At 44.9% G+C, this 20,745-nt stretch overlaps 1 protein-coding gene across 4 annotated transcripts in view; it reads right to left on the bottom strand.

Annotated features, from left to right (window-relative positions):
* The window catches only part of KHDRBS3 (KH RNA binding domain containing, signal transduction associated 3), a 515,298-nt gene extending 501,832 nt beyond the window's left edge, over positions 1 to 13,466 (bottom strand). For 2 of the 4 annotated variants that reach the window (XR_011278672.1, XM_069621671.1), the window contains exon 1: positions 13,097 to 13,433. Coding sequence is in view for 2 of the 4 variants with exons in the window: in XM_069621671.1 (XP_069477772.1) it covers positions 13,097 to 13,184 (88 nt within the window). In the remaining 2 variants the exon portion in view is untranslated. Of the gene's footprint in view, positions 1 to 13,096 lie in introns of all 4 variants that reach the window. The other 2 variants (XR_011278673.1, XM_069621670.1) reach the window with 2 other exon arrangements.
* Positions 13,467 to 20,745: the final 7,279 nt, after the last annotated feature.

The raw sequence follows: 20,745 nt of genomic DNA, 5'->3' as shown, positions 1-20,745 counted from the left end.
ACCGCAGCAAGTGAATGTTTCACTTTTCTCTGATAGCAAATCAGCAGTGTGGAGTCAGCAATTTTAGAAAAGGTGGTTAAATAAATAATGAACAGAGGAGGTGCAGCCAACTGTCCTGTCTTTTCGTTGTTCATTACATAGTCTCAGACAGTTCAAGGGTAAAAATGAAAAAATTAGGAAAACGTGGAAGCTTTGCTTTGCATAAATGTTTCTACTAAAAAGTGCAAGCAGGTGTCTCTCCCAGACTGCGCTGTGCTTTCATCTATACTGGGAGTCGGATTGGGTAAGGGGTAGGGTAAACAGCTGCAGGGACTGCAGGAGTTCACAATCCAGATCTTTGAATCAGCGAGCCTATTGGATCCTTTTAGGACTTTGGCTACATTGCTTTCCAAACATGGAACTTAACTTGCCTTGATAACAATGTATCGGATATATATGCATCTATGTAAGGGAATTTTGTAATGTGTAAATACTGTTCATCAAGGGAACAATTCTGAATTTGAAGCTACTAGCCAGGAATAAACAAGTCACTCGGCCCCTCACTTCTCCACATACACACAGCACACGTCGTTTTACTTGCCAAGGGTCAATTATAACTAGCCAGTGGCCAGTCGTGAGTACAAAATGTGCGGCCCGATTATAAAATGACAAGATTCAGTACGCTAATGCTTGATCATTTAACAAATATAAATTAATGCATCACTCATAATAGATAGAAAAGTATATTCCTATGAATCCAAAAAAATAAGAATCACTTATCTTATTTCCCGTTTCAAAAGTAACAAAAAGCATACAACAACATTATACTAGTTCATTATATTATTTCCATAATATTACTAATATTGTATCCACTTTTCAAATAGTGGCAGATAGTGGTTCTGATCGAGCATTGTGTGCTTAGCTTTTTGTCTTGCTGGTATTTCTGCTAGTAAGAAATACATAATGCCATCCTCCTAGGACAAGCATTCTGCATACCACTTCGCTGGAGCGGATGCTCCGGGAGAGCATCTTTCTGGCTGAGAAAAAGGGCCTTAGAGAGGAGATGCTGGAGCGATGCTAAGAAATATACACTATGCAAACGCATCTCCTGCCATGGTGCAAAGTGATTATGTTCAGCAGAACTGCGTTTTGAAACAGCTCCTTTCTAGGTCTGCATCTGGGCCAATCTAAAGTCTGTGGTCAATACAGTGGTTAGTATTTTATTATTATTATTATTAACAATAGTAAACGAAGAACCAGAGATATACACTTCTGTCACAGACAGACTCGATGAAAAATCTTTTTAATTTTTAAACGCATTTCTGTCATATTTATCTGAACACCAAAACACCTTCCTAACCATTACCTTAACTGCCCACATCTTTCAGCAGGCATGTGGAGGGGAGGGGGGGGGGCATAAGAAAATAATTTGCATCATAAATCTTTGCATTAGCAAAACAAATAACTCCAACTCCAAGTAGCGAGCACATTTCTGAGAAACCCCAATGAATGCAGACCAATCGGCCAATTGCGGGCCAGAATCTGATTACAAAATAGCCAAATGTGATTACATCCACCAAATCTTTTCCCAGTAAACAGATTCCGTTTCAAATTATATGGGGCCTGTGGGCAATGGGCCATTCAATACACATCAAAAATGTACTTGAGTAAGTGTCCTACTCGACAAACCTTAAAGAGGCCTGCCTCAATCCTCTGTAAAGTCCTTAAGTCCATCCCACAGACTGTTCTACTTCCTCTCACTTCTAAAAGCACTTTAGTGACATAGCTGCCGAAAATACCACGACCTTCACAAGTCCAGTCATCTACATCATGGCATCAAATATGTGTTCTGTTAAGGATGAAGCAAAGAATCTACCAGGAATGTTACTAGGGGAACACCTGCTGTAAAATGCTGATAATGGCCGCCTACACGTGACCTCCAACCAGTTAAATATAAAACCCTATTTGACAAGGATCCAACATAGTAATAAGTCCTGCACAACAGAAAGTAGGGACACTGATACTGCAATAGTAACGCACAAACTAATCAGAATGAACTGCTTCTAGAGATGGAGAAAGATTCTAGCCTAACAGAATAGCAACGTTTTGAATATTTTTGTAATTGAAGAAATTCATCTATTTTATGAAGTGCTGAATGCAAATTTCATAAACGTGGGGCAGCAATGGGTGAACAACCGTCTCCTCAGGATTTATTCTTGATTTGAGCACTTTCAGTAGAAGGTAAAAGTTACACGTTGGATCCCCTCTTTTCCAAACCATTCAAGCTCTCCAACCGACACTCTTCGGAGTTCAGTTGTTTCCTTATCGTCAGATGTAATTGCAAACAAGCCGGCAATAATAAGACTTTGTTTTTGTTCTCATTATATTAAGGATTTGTTGATCCAGTGAATACCGAATCTGTAAGTAGGTAAGCCCAAACTTGATTTCCTTAACTGCACTAAAGACAGAGCCATTAGGGATTGGCAATATGTAACCAGACCATCTGTCAGTGGTCTATTCACTGCCTTAATCTTAATGCCAATCCTGGAAAAGAGCAGCCTTAACATGGTCCTCAGACAGCAACTCTCATTTGCATCACTACTAAATAGATGTATCGCCTATTTCATCCCCAGCTCCTATTATGTAACTTTTAGTCACAAAAAGCTAAAATTGACAAGATACAGCTGATCCAGAAAAGTAACCTATGGATGATCTGTGGCTACGAGTAGTGCAGCACACAGACCTACCTAAACATTCCCAATGGCTCACCATAGTTACAGCCGGCCTCAAAAACTGCTCTCGCCACTACCAAATGGCGATTAAGAAATGACTGGGCGAGTAAGAAATTGTGTGCTGTGTACATACGGAGAATACAGAAAGCAAGTGACTTTTAATGCCTGCCTATCCCCTCCCATTTAATTTTTTTAAACCTATTTGAAGGATCCAATTCACAGTGCTCACCTTTACAAAAAAACGAACAGAAAAGCAAGCCCCACCTCTCTTCGAAAACTCTGAAAATAAACACGCATTCAGCTTGCTTGCATGTAGCCATTTCCATAAGTAGGAATGGACCAAGACATGTGTGACTTAGTATATGCTCGCTAAAAATTTGCTAACTGTAAGTGTGGAGAAAATGGGAGGGCGGCTTCTTAGAAACCACCCATTGGGGTCATGGGTTTATCTTTATAATGCCAATCTCTAGACCACTAACTTATTTAAAACTCAATGTGTGGCAAGAAATGTACAGTTGTGTACATAAATACTTGAATTATTTTAATCTTCGTATAGAGTCAGGCTGCCTGCTACTTGACTTAATCCTAAATTTCCTCTCCTGGAGTTTCCTGGAAGTGGAAAAGTGTACGGTTATGTGCTTGTGAACCTTGGGCCCCCTAATTGGAACAAAAGAAGAACACAATCTTTGGGAGATCATAAGGGAGTTTACCTGAGAAACTCCTTGTAAGTGTTGTACAGAAACCACAGTTGGAACCGGAAACTGAAACCAACAGCACAGTTCTGGGGACAAGTAGAACTTGTTTTATTTTGCAGAATTGGCCTAAGAAAGGTGAAGTCCAAAAAATTCCAAAATAGTGATCATTGAAATATAAATCAACACGCCAACACTAAACATGCAAAGAAAAGTTGTGGTAGATACCCTCTGTGGAATTCCTACTGTCTGTGTGAGACAGCACTCGCAAAACAGCCACTCGAGAGACAAGTCTAACATTTATTTGGGTGATTGGGGGGAATAACATTCCCGCATTCTATAGCAATGTTTGTATTCCTTACATGTTTTTTCATCATCTATGGTTTCTTTCACCGAAAAAGCTGGCAAGCTTATAATTATTATTATTATCATCATGATGGTATTTATTGAGCGCGGACCTTACTTCGAGGAGCAATTCAGGGCTTTACAGCGGTATACACCAATACAGATACATAACAGTGCGCTTTACAGAGGTGTACAACATGACAGATGCATAACGGAACGCTTTTCAGTGGTAACAACAGCGGAGGTAGGATACAGAGGGGGACAGAGGAGACGTACAGCTGTACCGGGTGGCAGGGAGGAGAGGGGCAGGCATCGGTGCGAGGGGTGACGTGATATTGATATTCCTTGAAGGGGTGGGTCTTTGAAGTATCCAGAGACACTGCCCAGAACTTGCTCTCACTCAAATGCACATTGCTACAGACATCCATCTAACACAGATTGAATTGATCTGGCAGCCATGTATCATCATCCGGCTTAGAGATCCATCATTGACCCAGCTGGAATTCCCATCCACTATCTATGTCACAAAGCGGCACATTCAAACCAGTTGGTGTTTTGCTGAGCCTACTTCAGAGAATACATTTGATCATTTGTTGCTTCACTGATGAAGGATCTCTGCAGATTCTTCAAAGCTTTTTCAAGCAGGTATTACTCTCACCTAAACTCAAACGAGGCCACACGCTTCCTGCTCTAACCCTTTACCACAGTCCCACTGAACTGATCCCATAAAGGAATACCTCCTGATTTTCTGTCGTCTGATAGAACTGAATGTACTCCAGTAGTAAACACTCTTGTAAGTCGAAGCGGAGACAAGCGAGAGGTGAGCTTCAACTTTTCCTAAGGACAGGGCAACCTTATCATAGTCTAGCCAACCTTCAACTCTCTAATTCCCCCATCAACTCTCCCAACTTTCCATTACATGCCGAGGTGTACTAAAATGACATCCCAAGGATTCTGGGACATGGAATGTACATAATCCAACCCTCTTCATAAAACTCCCGTTGACTAACCATACTAAAAGGATAGTGCGTTTTTTATGTTGATTGATTCCATTTTCACACACAAACAATAACATGCATTTCGTTAAAAAAAAAAAAAGTACTATTTCTATATTACTTTTTGCTTGGACCATAAATATTTTAACTGACTGTTTCCAATGTTTTTTTTTACTTATTTATTTACGAAGTGAAAACCCACAGGTATCAGGGAGCAACATTGACGCAGTCAATTGTACTTGCTTGTGGGAGCTGGGCATAAACTCTTTAAACTGGGCCAAAGCAACCAAAAGGAGATCCAAACACATTGCATGGCGTCTTTAGACATCACTCTGTTTGCACGTTGCTGGGTTAGTACTGCAATGGGAACCATTTCAAGTGAAAATACTTTACTATATAAAGAGTGTTCTTAAAAAAGAGGGCAAGACAATGCTTCTCCACTGGCATGCTGACACAAAAAAAGTCGCCGGCCCTGCATGGGTGGGCAACGGTACAAGTGAGGGCTGCACACTGGCGCCTCAGCAAACTTCATATCCCATAAGCAGCAGGTAACAGTGGATAAGGGGGACAGCCATGAAGGCTGCGGGGGGCACTTATTATAGGGAAATCTGAAAAGAGGTTAAGTGGCAGCGATCATGTGAAGAGTGGAGCGAGATCAAACTACAGTGGTAAGAAAAGCGGAACATGGAGCCTGAAAAAAGCAGAAGATGGTAGCTGGAGTAGCTCCCCACCAGATTAAAACCAAAATAAGCATTGTAAGCAGCATTAAGTGAGTTGGCTTTATACATACAAGCATGCACATATACTGTAAGGTGAGTAGTTTGGAGATCTGCGTTTGGGGTGACAGCGCATGTTACAGGCAGAATGCGCAATTTGGAATGATGTCATAGAACCGTGGAAATGTGGCTAGAGAAACTCTGTGGCAGCCATGCAGCGTGTGCATCTGCCCAATACACCGGCTTCAGTGAAGAGGAAGTCGGTGGGTGGGATTCGATAGGTCCTGATCAGAGACTCAGGGATCAAGGTTATAGATCAGGCCATATAACTCCTCTTCTCATGCCCTCTTCTGTGCACTTACTACTTTGCGGTCCTTCCCTCTTCACCTATTGGGATTCAAACATTAGTCAGCACTTGAGGCACTCAGACAATTATCATAATCACTGGTTAACTGAGAATGTGTATTTGAAGCACTTTTTAGCAAAATGTCAGGGACCCCTCTTATGAGCAACTCTACTGCCGTAGCTTAATGTTCGATCATTCAAAATCCCCCTAGACTGCCCTCAATAGTCAACAGTACAAAGGCCAAGGCCGTGAAGTGCTTCATTGCACGAGCACTGATGTCCATTCCAGCCAATGTTTTTCGATACTTGACAGTGAAAAGCAAATCCATTCAGTAGGAAACCCGGGGCTGGAAAAGGAGTCTTTATCATCAGTGGTGTGGACACATCGCCCAATCTCAAGCGCTAAATTGGAGTCTGCAGTGTTAGAGGAAATGGTGATGCAGAAGGCTAGCAGAGGTCCCTTCAATGCATGTACTAACAAGAATGTACATCTACAAAAGATACAATGCTTCTGATCAGGACTGCTGCTGACAGCGATCAGAAAGAGCAACGAGAGTGTGCTTCGATGGGACGCACTTGCACATAGTATCCGAAAACTGTAAATATACCTATTAACCCTTCAACTGCTTGCCTCTCTTGATACACAGACTGAGGAGGCCCAGAAAAGTTTTAGTTGCATGGAGTGGGACTTGGAGGTCACAGAGCCCCGCATTTGGAATGTATACATGTGTCCCATGGGCAAAACTGGACCTTTTTTATGTGTGTATATAAAAGACGATAAAATGGTTAAAGACAAGGAGACCCGGGTAGGGGAAAAGTGCTTTGTCATGTAATTACTTTAATTAACGAATTTTTTCAGTATAATTAGAAATGTACCCGTTCATGTGTGGGGCTTCGTTTGGCGGGTACCAACAGCCGATAGGTTATCCAGTTTACTCCCCCCCACCCCCCATCCCCATTACACACACATGATACCAATATATCAACTTTCCAGGAAACAATTTATCATGACCAACCACAAATGCAATAGGCTTCTATATTATTTTGGTGACCCTAGAAAGAAAAACTACAGTGAGGTAAGTCATTATTGCTTACGTTCATAAACTACTCATGCCAATGTGTATATGGGACACACGCTCATTGATATATTTATTCTGCATGGTGACTCGCCATCCTCTGCACATATTAATGTTTGAAAGAATAGTTCAAACAAAGCAGTATGTATACATAATACATATCCTTTTTAACTCATAGTTAAAGAGAAATGTTACTTTCCAAGACCTTAACTTTCAACATACCAACATGCTCACCCCTTGACAACTTCTATAAAAGGGTATGGCCAAATGATCTCCAACTGCCCCAATCACAAGCCAGGACTCATTCACAATCCCCCTTGAAACCAACACACACCAAGCATTAACTAGCAGCAAGTTCAGTTTTGGATTCACCTACGTGCCTGTCAACAACATGCGGTCCAGAGTCCTCACTTCTACTTTCAAACACTTGGACCCACAACCAGCATGGCCGATGCCCGGCTTTGCAGGACAACTTTTGCTTGTCAGGAATGTTCATCTGCTCATTACCGCGGTTGGGCAGGCACCTGTTCACTATTTCTTGTGAAACAATAGAAAGATAGCTCCATAATATCACCAGGTGGTTATCTGCACCCTGTTGCATCACTTTGAACTATGGGTTGTGACTGTACTAGCATGGTGATTGTTCTCTGGCAATGGATGCCTTGTTAAGGACAGGCAGTGTGCTTTCCAAATAATACTTCTAATGTCCAATCATTAAATTATTGCAATAATGAAGTGTGGTTCATGTTGAAATGTGTACACAAATTCAGATAGTTGACCTAGGAACCTCATCAATTTCTTTATTTGCTCATATGTCGCTTACTGTTAAAGCAGGATGGTCAAGGAAATAAGCAACGACTTGAACACCTTTGATTCGTCAGCACGAAGGAGTTTTTAATTTGAGGTTTTTTTTTATACGCTGCAGATTGTTTTTTTTGGGTGGATCGTTTGTATTAATTTCAGGTAAAAAGTAAACCAAGGCATGTTGAGCACTTGATGGCTTACAAATGTGTGCCTCTGCTCAGGGTAGCAGGAAAGTCAATTGCCTTATTATTTGTATTTGTATTTATTTTATTTATATAGCGCAGGCCAGGCCCAAGGGCAACCGGGCGCATATCTTAGTCAAGCAATTACATAATATTTACAAGTAAGGGAGCAGTACATTACATATAATCACAATAGTCCCGACCGATTGCAACAAGTAAACAGTAGGCGTTACAGATCAGGCATTGATCATCAGTGCAAGTAGGGTCCCAGCTGGCCCATTCAATAAAGAGGAGCAGTTGTTAGTAGGAAGTGACTAACCAAAGCTTGGCTTTGTGTTTGAATTGGTTGAATGACGGTAGGGTTCTGATCAGAAGTGGTACGGTGTTCCAGAGCTTGGCTGCCAGGACAGGGAAGCTGGCGCCTCCAGTAGATTGAAGCTTAAATCTGGGGATCGCAAGACCTTGGTTTTGTACAGATCTGAGTGCTCGTGCTGGTGTATAATGAGTGAAGCGCGAGGCTAGGTATGAGGGAGCCTGGTGAGGGAGCCTTATTACTTTAGAACAAGGTGCTATGCTTTATGATCCAAGCTTCCACACAGGAACACCGTTGTCTGATCCATGACAAACTGTCTTGTTGCTCTGTGATTCTTTTCTCTCTCTGTCTCGTGTGCGTGTGTGTGCGTGTGTGGCCCTAAGAAGCGATTCTGTTTATGGTAATGACTGCACATCTACTCGCTCACTGTCCGGTTGACATCCACACACTAGTGCATGTATCTCCCATGGGCGCATTTCCACAGTGGAATAATTAGATAAGCTGGTGGTGCATTCCTGATAAGTGGGGCTACTTGTATGATTGATAAACACTGCATTCTGCGAAATATGCCCCAGATTTCTTGAGATCATTGCTCTTACCTTATATCATAGTTCTAGAATAATTCTAGTGCAAGATAGAAAGGGAGAGCTCGTGAGATTACAGCACCGAATGTATCAGTAGATAAGTAGGGTCCAGACACCCTACTCACCTACACTAAAGGTGAGCTCCTAGTGTGGCGTTCAAGGTGGGGGTATAATAATGCAATGACTCCTGGGACGGCACCAATTGTGTATAGAAGGAGCCCAAAGAGAATGTGCGATACTGACTGGAACCCTCTACACGCATTCAAGGCAACAGCACTAGTGCACGCAAACCAGACAAGCTGAACGCAACACACCTCAATGCCTGGTCGGGGGAAATGTGGAAACACGCACACTTCTACCTCACTGCTGTGATGTTAAGACAACCTCCCCTGAACACGAGGAAAACAACGAAACAGTAATTCCGCGCACTACCGCTCAGGAAGAGACGGCACAACATGCCCTGTACATTTCCACGAAAAAAGAAACATGGGACCGAATGCGTCGATAGAGTCAAGCCAAAGACAACTTACACAAGCAATAGTCCAAATATGAAGATAGAAAATGCCTGCAGGTTGAGTGCATTAAAGCTACAGTCTAATGGTAGCTTGAGTGCTGGGGACACCAGACACTGTGTTGCTGCAGTTGCGCTTTATACAGCCCAATATCATATGAGTACATCCTTCCTGGTCTTTGCGTCAGACCCCGGCCTTAAGGACAGCACCCCCCGATTTACAAACCCACACAGCACACTTGTACTCCTATAATGCCTGGAGAACAGGCTTGTGTTCAATCTATTTTAAGCGGTAGAGGGCCCATGAGGGGACCAGGGACGACTTCTTCCCACACAATACAGCCATAGATGTCAGACTGCACCAGGGTTCACTGGGCGAACAGCGTAGGCTGTAATCAAGATCAGGCGTGTTCTGGTGACGGGTTGAAAGTAGAGCACCTAATATTAAAAAAATCAGAGCTTTAATACATGCACATACATTTGGACGTGTGCCTAAAGTGTCAGGTTGATCTAGTATTCGGCGCCTGTGATGACCTACTTTCAGATGTAATGGCCATCGCAGGATGCGCGGAGTTTGCGTTCAGCCACAATCAATCACAACTAGACACGACTTTCCACAACATGGCAAGATCTCAAATAGAGCTGCTTGTGTTGCAGTCTGAAGGACAATGTACAGTCCTGGAAATCCTCACAAGTGCACGCGGCGGTAACGCGCCGAAGTGCCCCCCCCCCGTCCTTCTCCAAATCAAGACTACATTTTTCAAGTGATAGTCAATACGGGATGACAGACTGGCAGCGCCTCGTTCTGCCCGTGATTTCTGCTGGAGGAGCTCCAGTCAACAACACACATAAACAACGAGGCCAACAGGCGACGCGGACACATCAGCGAAGAATCAATAGGGGCTGGACAGAAACATGAACGGACACGCTAACTAACGGGCTCCTGTAAAAGACAGTGCACTTTCACCCCAGCTCCGGGGAGCCATACAAAGAGCGGCACTCTCGGTAAATGTGTGCGTTATCTCATACATTGCGTGTTACGCTCCTGGTATCCCTAGTCCTTTCTCCAACAGATCCCGCAAAGCAGCCTGCTCTGGGTACAGCTATATCCCTAGCATAAATACTGCACCCGGTGCCTCGTGGCACTATATCCGCACAATGAAAAATGCTTGCAAAATATCTATAAACTCGGCGCCCCGGGGGTGATGCTCGGCCTGGTGAGCTAATAACACTGCGCACAGAGAGCTGATTTCGGGGTATTCTGACCACTGAAACCTCACAAATGGAACACGTCTAAGAAAAGATGCAGGATAATCAATCAGGCTGTCGGCCCGACTGTCACATGTCATATGATTGATGGCTTCTCGTGTTGCAAGAGAGTACAGCCTGGGCAATAATAATTAGCGCGCAGCGTGTATGTGCGCCCTGGGCTCCGGCGGCTGCTCGGCGCAGGGCCGGGAGAAATGGAGAAAAGCGCACACATTGGATCCAACTCGGGAGGCTGAGCTTTTAAGGTTCGGCAATTCGATTCCCACTGCAAGCACAGGGGGGGGGGAAAGAATGCAGTGGGAGCCCTGGGGCCCGAGCGTTGCACACTGCTTTTTTCCGCCTGTCTGGGCATTGCCTGGGCTTGACCCAGCAGCCATCACCGAGCAAGCCTTTACATTATCCTCCCAACTCTGGCGTTTTAGGGTGTGGCTGGTTGGTACCCTAATCACACACCAGCGACACCCCAGCAGGAGTTGGGGGCTGTGCACGAGTCCCTGCACGGCGGGTAGAGCACAGAGGCCGGGGACACCTCAGTAGCTGGGAGTCGTTGGCAGGGTCTCCCAGGAATTCATGGGAAATTGGTGACTGGGAAAAACTCTCCTCTTCTTCGTGTGGGGGCTTGCAGGATTTTTTGGAATATGTATTTGCTTTTAACGACCACGTCCCGTTTCCTTTCCGAGCCTGTTCCGTGACGTCATAAAGGTTTTTAGGGGAAAAAGGCAATCAAAACGACCACCTCCATTGTAGTGGGCCCCACTGAAATGTGCAAGAGACACTACAACAGCCGCTTAAATGCAGAACGCGCATGTGCTGAAAGTAAAGTGGAAATGCAGGCAGGTCTTTTGGCGGGTGCGCCCGGGGCCTTTGCAGCACAGGCGCGGAAACACCGGCCGGTCGTGTGTGGTGGTCATAAAGGGAGGTTAGGCACCAGTGTCAAGGTACTGACGAGGCTCGGGATAATAATCCGACCCCTGCTGGTGAGCTGGAGCGGGGTAATCATCAGGGAGGGGCAATGGCTTCGGCCGCCAGCGTAATGAGGGTCGGGAGAAGGATACCGCCACGCGCCAGCCCCAATTAAAAACAGAGCCTCTGCCCCCCCCCCACCCCACCGCGACGCTGGGAGACGCCTGGAGCCCGGGGAGCAGCCCGGGGAGAGGAGGGGGGGGGCAGGGCGCTGGCCCTGGTGCCGAGTGCGGCTCGCAGCCCTGTCCCGCAGCAGCAGCCCCGGCCATGCCCCTCCTGCACCCAGGCCGCCGGGGTGCGCTCGGCCCGCTTCTGCTGCCAGTTCCCGCGCAGTGCCAGCCCTTCCTTCCTCGGTGCTTTTAAGTCCAGCACCACGCTAGTAACATGCCCTGCGACTACTATAAGCCCTGGCCCCAGCCAGTCCTCCGAATCCCAGCCCCCACGAGCTGCCTCCAAAAGGCTCTGGCATCACTTATCATTAAGCAATGGGATGGTGCCCTCCTTATCGGCCTCGGAGAGGTCATGGGCTGAGCAACCCCCGCCACTCCTGTCCTGGGTGTACAGACTCGCCCCCTGCGGCCACCCCGCGGCATCCACTTGGCGACACGCCTTCCCACCTACAAGCCCTGCTGGCAGCACTTCACCCCAGTGCCAGCCCAGGGGGTGGCATTCTCCTAGCCCACACTTCTGCAGCCCGTGTACGCGCTGTTCTCTCCGTGATACGCCGGGTCGTATCCTCCCCCGTATGCACCCGGACCCGTGTCCTCCAAGGCTCCCCTGGGCATTCGCCCGCTTATTCCTATTAATGTCCATCTATATGTCCCCCGCCATCTGTGACATTATCATCTCGATCAGAGCGCGTGCTGCATATCCACACCTGTCCCATGGTATTCACTGGCCCCGCCGCACACTATACGCCCCGGTATTGCTGTGTCCACACCCCCATCCCTGGACAGATTGTCCAAGCTATGCTGTGAATTGGGCATGAGTCCCAATCTAACACCCCATCTACATTCCTGTGTTCCCCCATGCCCTGGTTCTGCTGAAATGCACGGATGCCCGCACTGTGGTAGTAAATCCTTGCACACCGTCACCCCGGTGCTACCCCTGGTGTTTACACGGCTTTATGCTGCCCCCCAGATAGCATCAAAGGCAGCCCGGGGCTCGAAAGCTTCTCCTGGCCTCACTCCCTGTGCAATGCACCAGAGTCCCAGCTCGTGTGGTACACATTCTCCCAGCCCCCCTAGCCCTGGGGCACACACCATGGTATATAATGTCTTTACCCCCCTCGATGCTGGCCGTGGGGCTCATGTGGTTGCCTCTTTTCCCGCCTGCCACTGCCCCGTAGCTCCTAGTTTTGGGTGCTGCTTGTGTTTGCACCCTGCCCCATGCAAAGCAGCAACTATTGTCCGATTATCGGTGGATGGACCCTCATACGCACCCTACTTTCTTAAACGGGAGACCCCCCTGATTCCCCAGGTGATGACATCTTTTAAACACAGGTGCGATTTCTCATCCTCTCTCGTGGTTTCGTCCCCTGGACGGAGTACACTCCTTTCCAACCCTCCGGTGCCACCTCTCCTAGCTTACCTTGGCTGACCATCCTGAGGGCGTGCGTGAAAGAGGAGTCCAGGGTGTCTTTCTCCGCCATGAGCTCGGGCAGGTAATGATCATCCATTCGCCTGGAGCAAAGAGAACAGCGTACGGGCGATAGAGAAGCAGCCCTGCCGCCTGAGGAGACGGGCCTCCTGGGGAGGGTGCGACGCCGGGCTGGCTCCCTGTGCCCTCACTTCTGAGCCGCTGGCAGTGCCCGTCTCCTGGGAGCCGTTATCCGGACTCTGCTGCTGGTCTCGCACGCGCGCACACAAACCCTCCCCCTCACCACCACGGCCGCAGCTCTTACTCACTGCACAGGCTGACGATAACTGACACCGCCGCGCGCGCCCCCAGCAGATAAACCGACAGCGCGGCGCGCGCGCGCGCGTGCCAGCCTTCGAAACTAAGCGCGGCACGCCCCCGCGCGCGCCGCTCCGGCGGTCCTCTCTCCGCCCGCCAACAGCAACCACCAACCGCCACCCGAACCTTCCCTCCACCCCAGGCCACGCCCAATTGTCAGAAGCGCCCGTGTTCCTATTGGGCGAGCGGCTCAGCCGGGGTTGACTTTCTTGGATGGGCTCGTTGGTCTTCGACTGACAGCCAGGGTTCGTTTTTTTTCTAGCAGACTCAGCTTTCTGTCTCAGGGGTTTGGGGTTCACTCTCACATGGGTGAGAGAGAGAGTACCCTGACATTTCTCAAAGGCCGCCACCCTTAAACGCCGATGTCTTTAGAGGGTGTGTATTCCTGACACCCATTAAACAAAAAAAAGAATGCCCAAAACGTCATATATTTAGAACTCGTTTTCAAATCTGTTGGCTCGTGAATAGCCGCCACACATACATTTAACCGCCATACACAGACACATTGTGCCAGTGACGAATTACATGTATGCGCCACTTCTCACTAGAACATTAGTTGCTGTGTGTAATAGTGTTTGTTACACTGAGCTATCCAATAGTGTCCCACAACCGAAAAATGGCCACCAGAAAACACAATGCTGTATAAAAACATCAGTTCTAAATACTGTGGCAAGAAATGTACATCTTATAATGCTCGTTTTGTATAAGTACCCATGCTAGCAAGTATCCTGTTAGAATTATCGTGGTAGAACATTAAATATAATTGATCCATCATATTACAGAATGCTGCCCAATCATAACAATCTCAATAGCGCAGATATTTTGACAATGGAACACGAGTAAGTGCCAAATTAAACACGGGAGGGGTCAGTATCGACACACCTATGTGCCATCAGAACAATGTGTGCGGGAAGGAACATTGACGGACAGCTGCAAACTCGCACAGGAAAAATAATTCTATGGTGTGACCCAAGTGGATCAAGTGCACGCCATTCTTTTTAGGCCAGGAGAAATAACATTGTACTAAATACTGTGCGAAGAACTAAAATAGACATCATATTTTCTGTGAACAGCATCAGAACGGATACCCTCCTATGCTTCAGTACTGCCAGTTTCGCCCACTCCACAGTCCATATGTACTCGGTCCAAATGTGAATACCTATATACCACCATCCAACTGTGTTAAAGTGCAAACGATAGAGTTAAAAGAAAGTAAACTAAATGGAAAAGTAAACTGCTACCAAATACTATTCATGCAAGCATTGCGATCTCAGGATAAAAGTCTGCCCTCTTGGAATAAAAGGCAAACCCATATCCAGACCCATCCTGAGGACAAAGTTATTGAGCAAGAAACTTGCAAACCATGGCAGCAGGAATGCCTAAGATAAGGAAATGCACTCCTTTTCTTTCCATGAAAGCATCCCTTTCTCCAACGTATGCAAACAACCCGACCAAATAACGCCGTGAAGAGAGGTGATAAGGCATTGCTCTATCTGTCTCTATCTCTCGCTCATCCATCCTCTCTGTCTCTTATACTCTCTATCGACACTCTCTCCTCATTAAACCTTCTTCACCTTTCCCCCCACTATATCTGTCATCTCTCGCATGCAGGGGTCTCTTTTGAGTTTCTTTGGTTTCAGAATGAATGTTCTTTATTTTTTAACCCAGCTGAAGGCATTGGGGTGTATCCGGTCAATATACAACAGGCAAGTTGTTGCATGCAATGGATCAGGATAGCAGGGACACATGCATGTAGCTAGAGAGTGAATTGGACAAAAAAAACAGATAAGAAGTACAGGGTTGTTTATGTTGTCAGAGAAACCAAAACTCTCAAAATTATTCTCGGATAGCAGCAGAATGAGGGACGGCTTTATTGTATTGCAAGACAATCACCAGAACAAACCTTTAACAATATGGCCACCCACCAGACCTACACCTTTGTAGGTCATGTCCGCCTGATCTATTCAAAACGGATCTACGTGATCACCGCGCAACCGTTATATTCAATCCGAAAATGGCAGCTCGCTGTGAGCACAGGGATCCCACTGTGCCGCTTTCCCCTACTCATGACCCTTGCCCCCTACTTACCTTTGCCTCCTTTCTCTCACCGTCATTCCCAACTGTCTGTCCTCCTGCAACTCAAGTCTCCTTCCCCTAAAGTTGGGTACATACTTTTGTTGCAGGGTCCTTTTTTTGTTGCTTTCTGTTTTCTTCTGCTAGCGCTGCACTCCTTGCATTGTAATCAGGGGACACCGCTGCAGCCCCTGAACCCATTATACCGAACACAGAGAGCAGTGGACACCGCCGCAAACCCGGTTCGATATAATGGGATTCGACATTTTTCGATCGGCCGAATGCACAGTAAGCGTGCATTTGGCATTTTCTTACAGTATTTTGCAGCAATACCATTAGAAACCACCTGAGAATATTGCAGAAGCAAAACTAAGATATAGTGAGGAGAGAAGACCTCCCGTCACTGTCCAGTTCAAAAAGGTGGACATATTAGTCGGTTGTTGACACAGATGTTTCTTGAACAAATCACCTGACCGTTTCCTGCTAGAAAACTCCTGCTGCATAAAAGGCAACACCTCCCTCTTCCCTTACCACAAGGGCTGGTGTCTTGATCCTATGCTCAAGTCCACAGTCCATGTTCTCACAAATCATGTGACATCAGAAGCGTAATTTTCTCAAAACATTTTTTCACCAGCCTTAAGATCCATGCACATAATATGAAAAGGACTTACACATCGAACAACTAGAATATGACTGAATACAACAGAATTAGTTTTCATAATGGAGTTGTAGAGATATATTTATTTTGGCACATTTACATTAAATTCCAGATTACTGTTAGTGTGACACGACTAATGTCATACCCCCTGTACACAGTGCCAGGCCACAATTCTGGGCTGCAAAAACAGACATTGTATTTCTCAAAATTCTAAATGTACTTAAAAGAATAGAATCACATTTTAACCAAGGTGATCTCCAGCTTTATACCACAGATAACACCACATGTTATAGAGTCAAATACAATTGGTCAATCAAACACAATTTACCTGCCTAAAATTACATTCTAAAGCATTGTAAACATTTATATTCCTTCTATCCAAGCAGTGCAATACATTTCAATGATAACATTGCCATTTTTCAGCCAGTGTATTATGAATATTTTAATGGAACCAATTTGTTAGGAAAAGTTGTTTTTCCCCAGTATCAAAACAAATATGGTATGGGAGAAAAGGTACTTGAACAAAGAACATTTTGAACAGATATTCCTTTGGCTTAGTTCACACATATAAGTGTGGGTTGTGAATATATTCTCTATGTGCAGGTCATTAAAATGTAGACAATGGACAGCTTAAATATGACCTGCACAGGTTTGAATTCAAAGAATAATACTTTCAAGGATTCTTCCACTCTGCTTTGAACACATGTGTGTAAAGCAGGATGTGAAGACACGGTGGACTGTGAAGGTAAGTCTTAATTACTTAATAGACCCTGCGGCCATAAGCACGGCCTTCCTTGAACAGCTCCCAGCATCAACTGACCCACCTTTTAGCTTCCAGGTTCTTCCCAGGAACCTGGAACTACATACACAATATTACACAATTCCCCCCCACATAACTATACAAAACAACAGAATACTAAATAACTACCCCCCTACAACTGGCACATTATGTAAGTGTTGGGTACATTTACCATCCCCAACAGAAATACCCTGCATCACAAAACTGCGTTTCAGCGGTTGCCAACTAATGGCAGTGTTGTGTCTGCTGAGCACATATGGGGTGAGAGGTAAACACAGCCACCCCAAGAATGGCTGAATTTGCTGTTCTGCACGTGAATTCGGAGAAAATAACTTAAAGCCAGAAGGGCCTTGCATTTCTCTTCTGTCAGTGAAAAATTCAAGGCTGCACCAGAAAAATGACCTGCATTCCGGATGACATCGCACTGGTGTCTCGTTTCGTTTTAAACAGCACATAATTTGTTCCATTCATGAAAGCCCTGCCTTGTGTATTGTATTTGAATGTCATGAAATCAAACTAGCCTTGTAAAACAGCATTGTTTTTATCAAATCAAGTCCATGAGGAGCAGAGAATCTGCATCAAATCTGCATGTCTCAGAGTTAATTTTGCAACAAACTAACACACGCAAGGAACTTCAAAGAGAAGATGCTTTCCCTTGCCGTGTGTCAATTACCAAGAAAACTATTTGCAAGCATATTTCTGTGCTCAGAAATTGACCTGATTTGTAAAAGCCTTTCAGAAAATGAATGCCCAAGAAACCACGTTTTGTGAAATGAACATGAGCTAAGAAGCACACTTGTAAACACGCTTTTGCAAAGCAGTGAAATGACACTTTGAAAACTAAATGTGAAAGAATGCCATTACTCGCATAGGAACAGTATTATATGTGCAGAGATGGGGTTTGGTTTAAATGTATATTATATTTATTTACAAAAAGACTTGGGTTCAAAGAAAGACAAACATTTTTGAAAACAGCAGAACCAGTTTGGCAAGGCAGGCACTTCATAGGTACCAGCCCCCACGGGAAAGGAAGCCCCTCCACAGATATGAAAGGGCCAAAGTGTGGAAAGTCGCTACCTTGTCAGACTGGCTGTCATTTCTACAGCAAGGGACAATGGACCCAGGGGAGCTAGCCCTGTCACAAAAAAGTGTAAATTGATTTGACACCCCTCCTCAGCTTCAACTGCCTTGGTTCAAAGGGCACCATGGCCTGTTTTTCAGACTGGCACAGAGGGGGTTCGTTGACTGTGGAGATTTGAAGGACCACTCATACAGTGACAAATGCCATCCATAGACTTTAGAGAACTTTTTACTATAAGACATTTCTGTCGATACCCTGAACAAGTGGTAATGTGATATTTTGACAGTTTTTATGGGATTGTTAGACACACAGAATGAGACTAGGTGTGTCTGTGTAGCACATAGTGAACTGGAATGACAGAAAAATGGTATTTAAGTGTGAACCATAAGGGGTGCAGACATAAAACGTGCAAAAAATATGCCAAATGATAGTATGCATATATGGCACCATTTGTAGAATTTGAGGTGTTTTTTTTCTCCTGAAAACCATGAAATGGTGCCCAAAGGGTAAAGCAGCAGCGCACATAATTGGTGTTTGAACCGCCATATTCCTTGTGAAATATGGGATCTGCCTATCTGATTTGTATAATGGTAACTATTTTAAATATAAAGTTGTATTCCATAACTCCTTTTTGTGAAAAATTAGGCTTGTGGGGCAAAAGGAGTCATAAAAGGCATACCCCTAAGGGGTGGTCACTTCTTTCAATCCAAACAGCTCGGAGGGAGGTGGCAAAATGTATAGCCCGACCTATCTTAGGGAAGAGGTATGTCTAGATTATTTTGCCCATTTAAAAAATTCTCTGATGTCATCCTGGATATAAAAGAGGCAGACAAGGAGTCAAATGGAGATTCAACATTCAAAATGTACCCTACAAGATTCCAACACTCCAGAACCAGGTCCAGAGTTAGCTGACCCAGATCCAGGCAGGACCACCTATCCAGAACCTCCAATCCAGAACCTCCTATCCAGAGCCACCTAGCCAGAACCAGATTCCTCCCCATAATTCAGGGAGAAAGGGCTGCTGGGGAGAACCCAGCAACCAGGCCCTTTTCTCAGCTGATGCCCCGCTGTCCACAGTGACCAGACCCCTGTTGCCTAGCGGTTCTCTAAAGGAGAGCCCAGCTGCTGCCCAGTGACCAGATCCTTGCCTCGCTGTCCAGAGACCCGTTAGGTGTCCAAATTACCCAACTCAAGTGCATTCACCCTCCCCAGTACCAAAATGCTGCCTACACTGCTCTGTTACCTTGCATCATGTCCAAATCCTATAAAAATCCCATAAGAACCCTAGTAACTACCCCCAATTGTCAGCATCCTGTGTTTATCCTACCCTTAAAAGAATCCATGCTAGTATATACGTGTTAGCGTAATTCTTTTCAAATCATTTCAGCTATTTGTGTAAGTCTTTAGTACCATTTTTTAGATAAATTAATTAATTCCCCTATAAGGAGGTGCGCAGCACGAGTTGGTTAAAATTGCAAATTAACCCCCTTGCGTGCAGTGTCTTTATTTAATAATCTAGTCATTAAAATATAGTCACAGTAGAACCTGTCATTGTACTGTCAAATCCAATTTTGCAGTGTAATTGTTTTCCTTAAAAGAAATCTGATTTACATTTCCTGTAGAGAAACCATACTGTCACCCCATAAGAGTCATCCTTGCACTTCATTATCCTATCTGCAATGTGCCTTCGTTCCCCATCATAAGAACAGATTTCCGATTTTGATTGTTAGTCTATTTTCATAACTGTTTGCTTGTTTAAAGTAAGTGTAGAATAAGAAATTGCAATTCTGCCATGTGTGATTTTTGCTGCATTATTTTCCTTCCCAAAAGAGATTTTCTCACCTGTGTTTACATTGTTTAGTTCCCTGACCAGTAGCTTTTAAGCTTGCTGGCCTCTTTAATACAGCCACACAAATTCCCGTCCTATTTCTTCTACCGCAAATGTAAACTGAACTCTAAGTATCTAGTGAGCTCTGACTGTGCTATTTTGCTCCTTTTTCAAGATTTTCATTTTCGTTTTGACCTCACATTCTGGGATGGTAGATCGAATTTTAAATCCAATTTTTCCATCTTATTTCTGACTCCTTGCTACTCTTTTCCACCCCAAAGACTTTAGTCAGCAGGGGTTTGGGCGAGTGTTGCAGGGGGAGTCCATAACAGTTGTGCCATCTATAAGTATGACAAGAAGTGATCTTGCTTCCATTTCCAATTAAAACCTATGTATCTGATGTCAGAAAGTTAAATTAATTGCATTATAACATTTTTCTGTATATGAGCACCACACTGATGATTGCTGCCCTAAATTTGATTAGTTTGATTTTGCATTTGAAATTTAAAAATAAATAAATATTTCATTATTACACACCGGCCTGGTTCATGGTCCATTGCGACACAGGGTGTTTGTGAAAGGGCTGTGTGTGATGGGTTGGATGCCTTCTCAAAGCAGAATCTGAAATAAATAAAGTTAAAAGCGTTTTTATTGTGCGCCACATCCCTGGCCAGGGGAAAGAGTCGTGGTCTGGAGTGTGCCGTGTCTTAAAAATTCCATTACATGAGGGAAGAGAATATACAAGGAGTCAGGCAAAACAATAAACAGTCAAATAGAATAAAAGTGAAACAGTGAACAAAACAGCAAATAACTAGAAGACAATATAACTAAACACCAATAAAAA

Source organism: Ambystoma mexicanum, chromosome 5q, assembly GCF_040938575.1.
Source record: "Ambystoma mexicanum isolate Mex_15411 chromosome 5q, UKY_AmexF1_1, whole genome shotgun sequence".
Taxonomy (NCBI): domain Eukaryota; kingdom Metazoa; phylum Chordata; class Amphibia; order Caudata; family Ambystomatidae; genus Ambystoma; species Ambystoma mexicanum.
The sequence above is the reverse complement of the archived record's forward strand: the minus strand, read 5'-3'. Positions and strand labels throughout refer to the sequence as shown.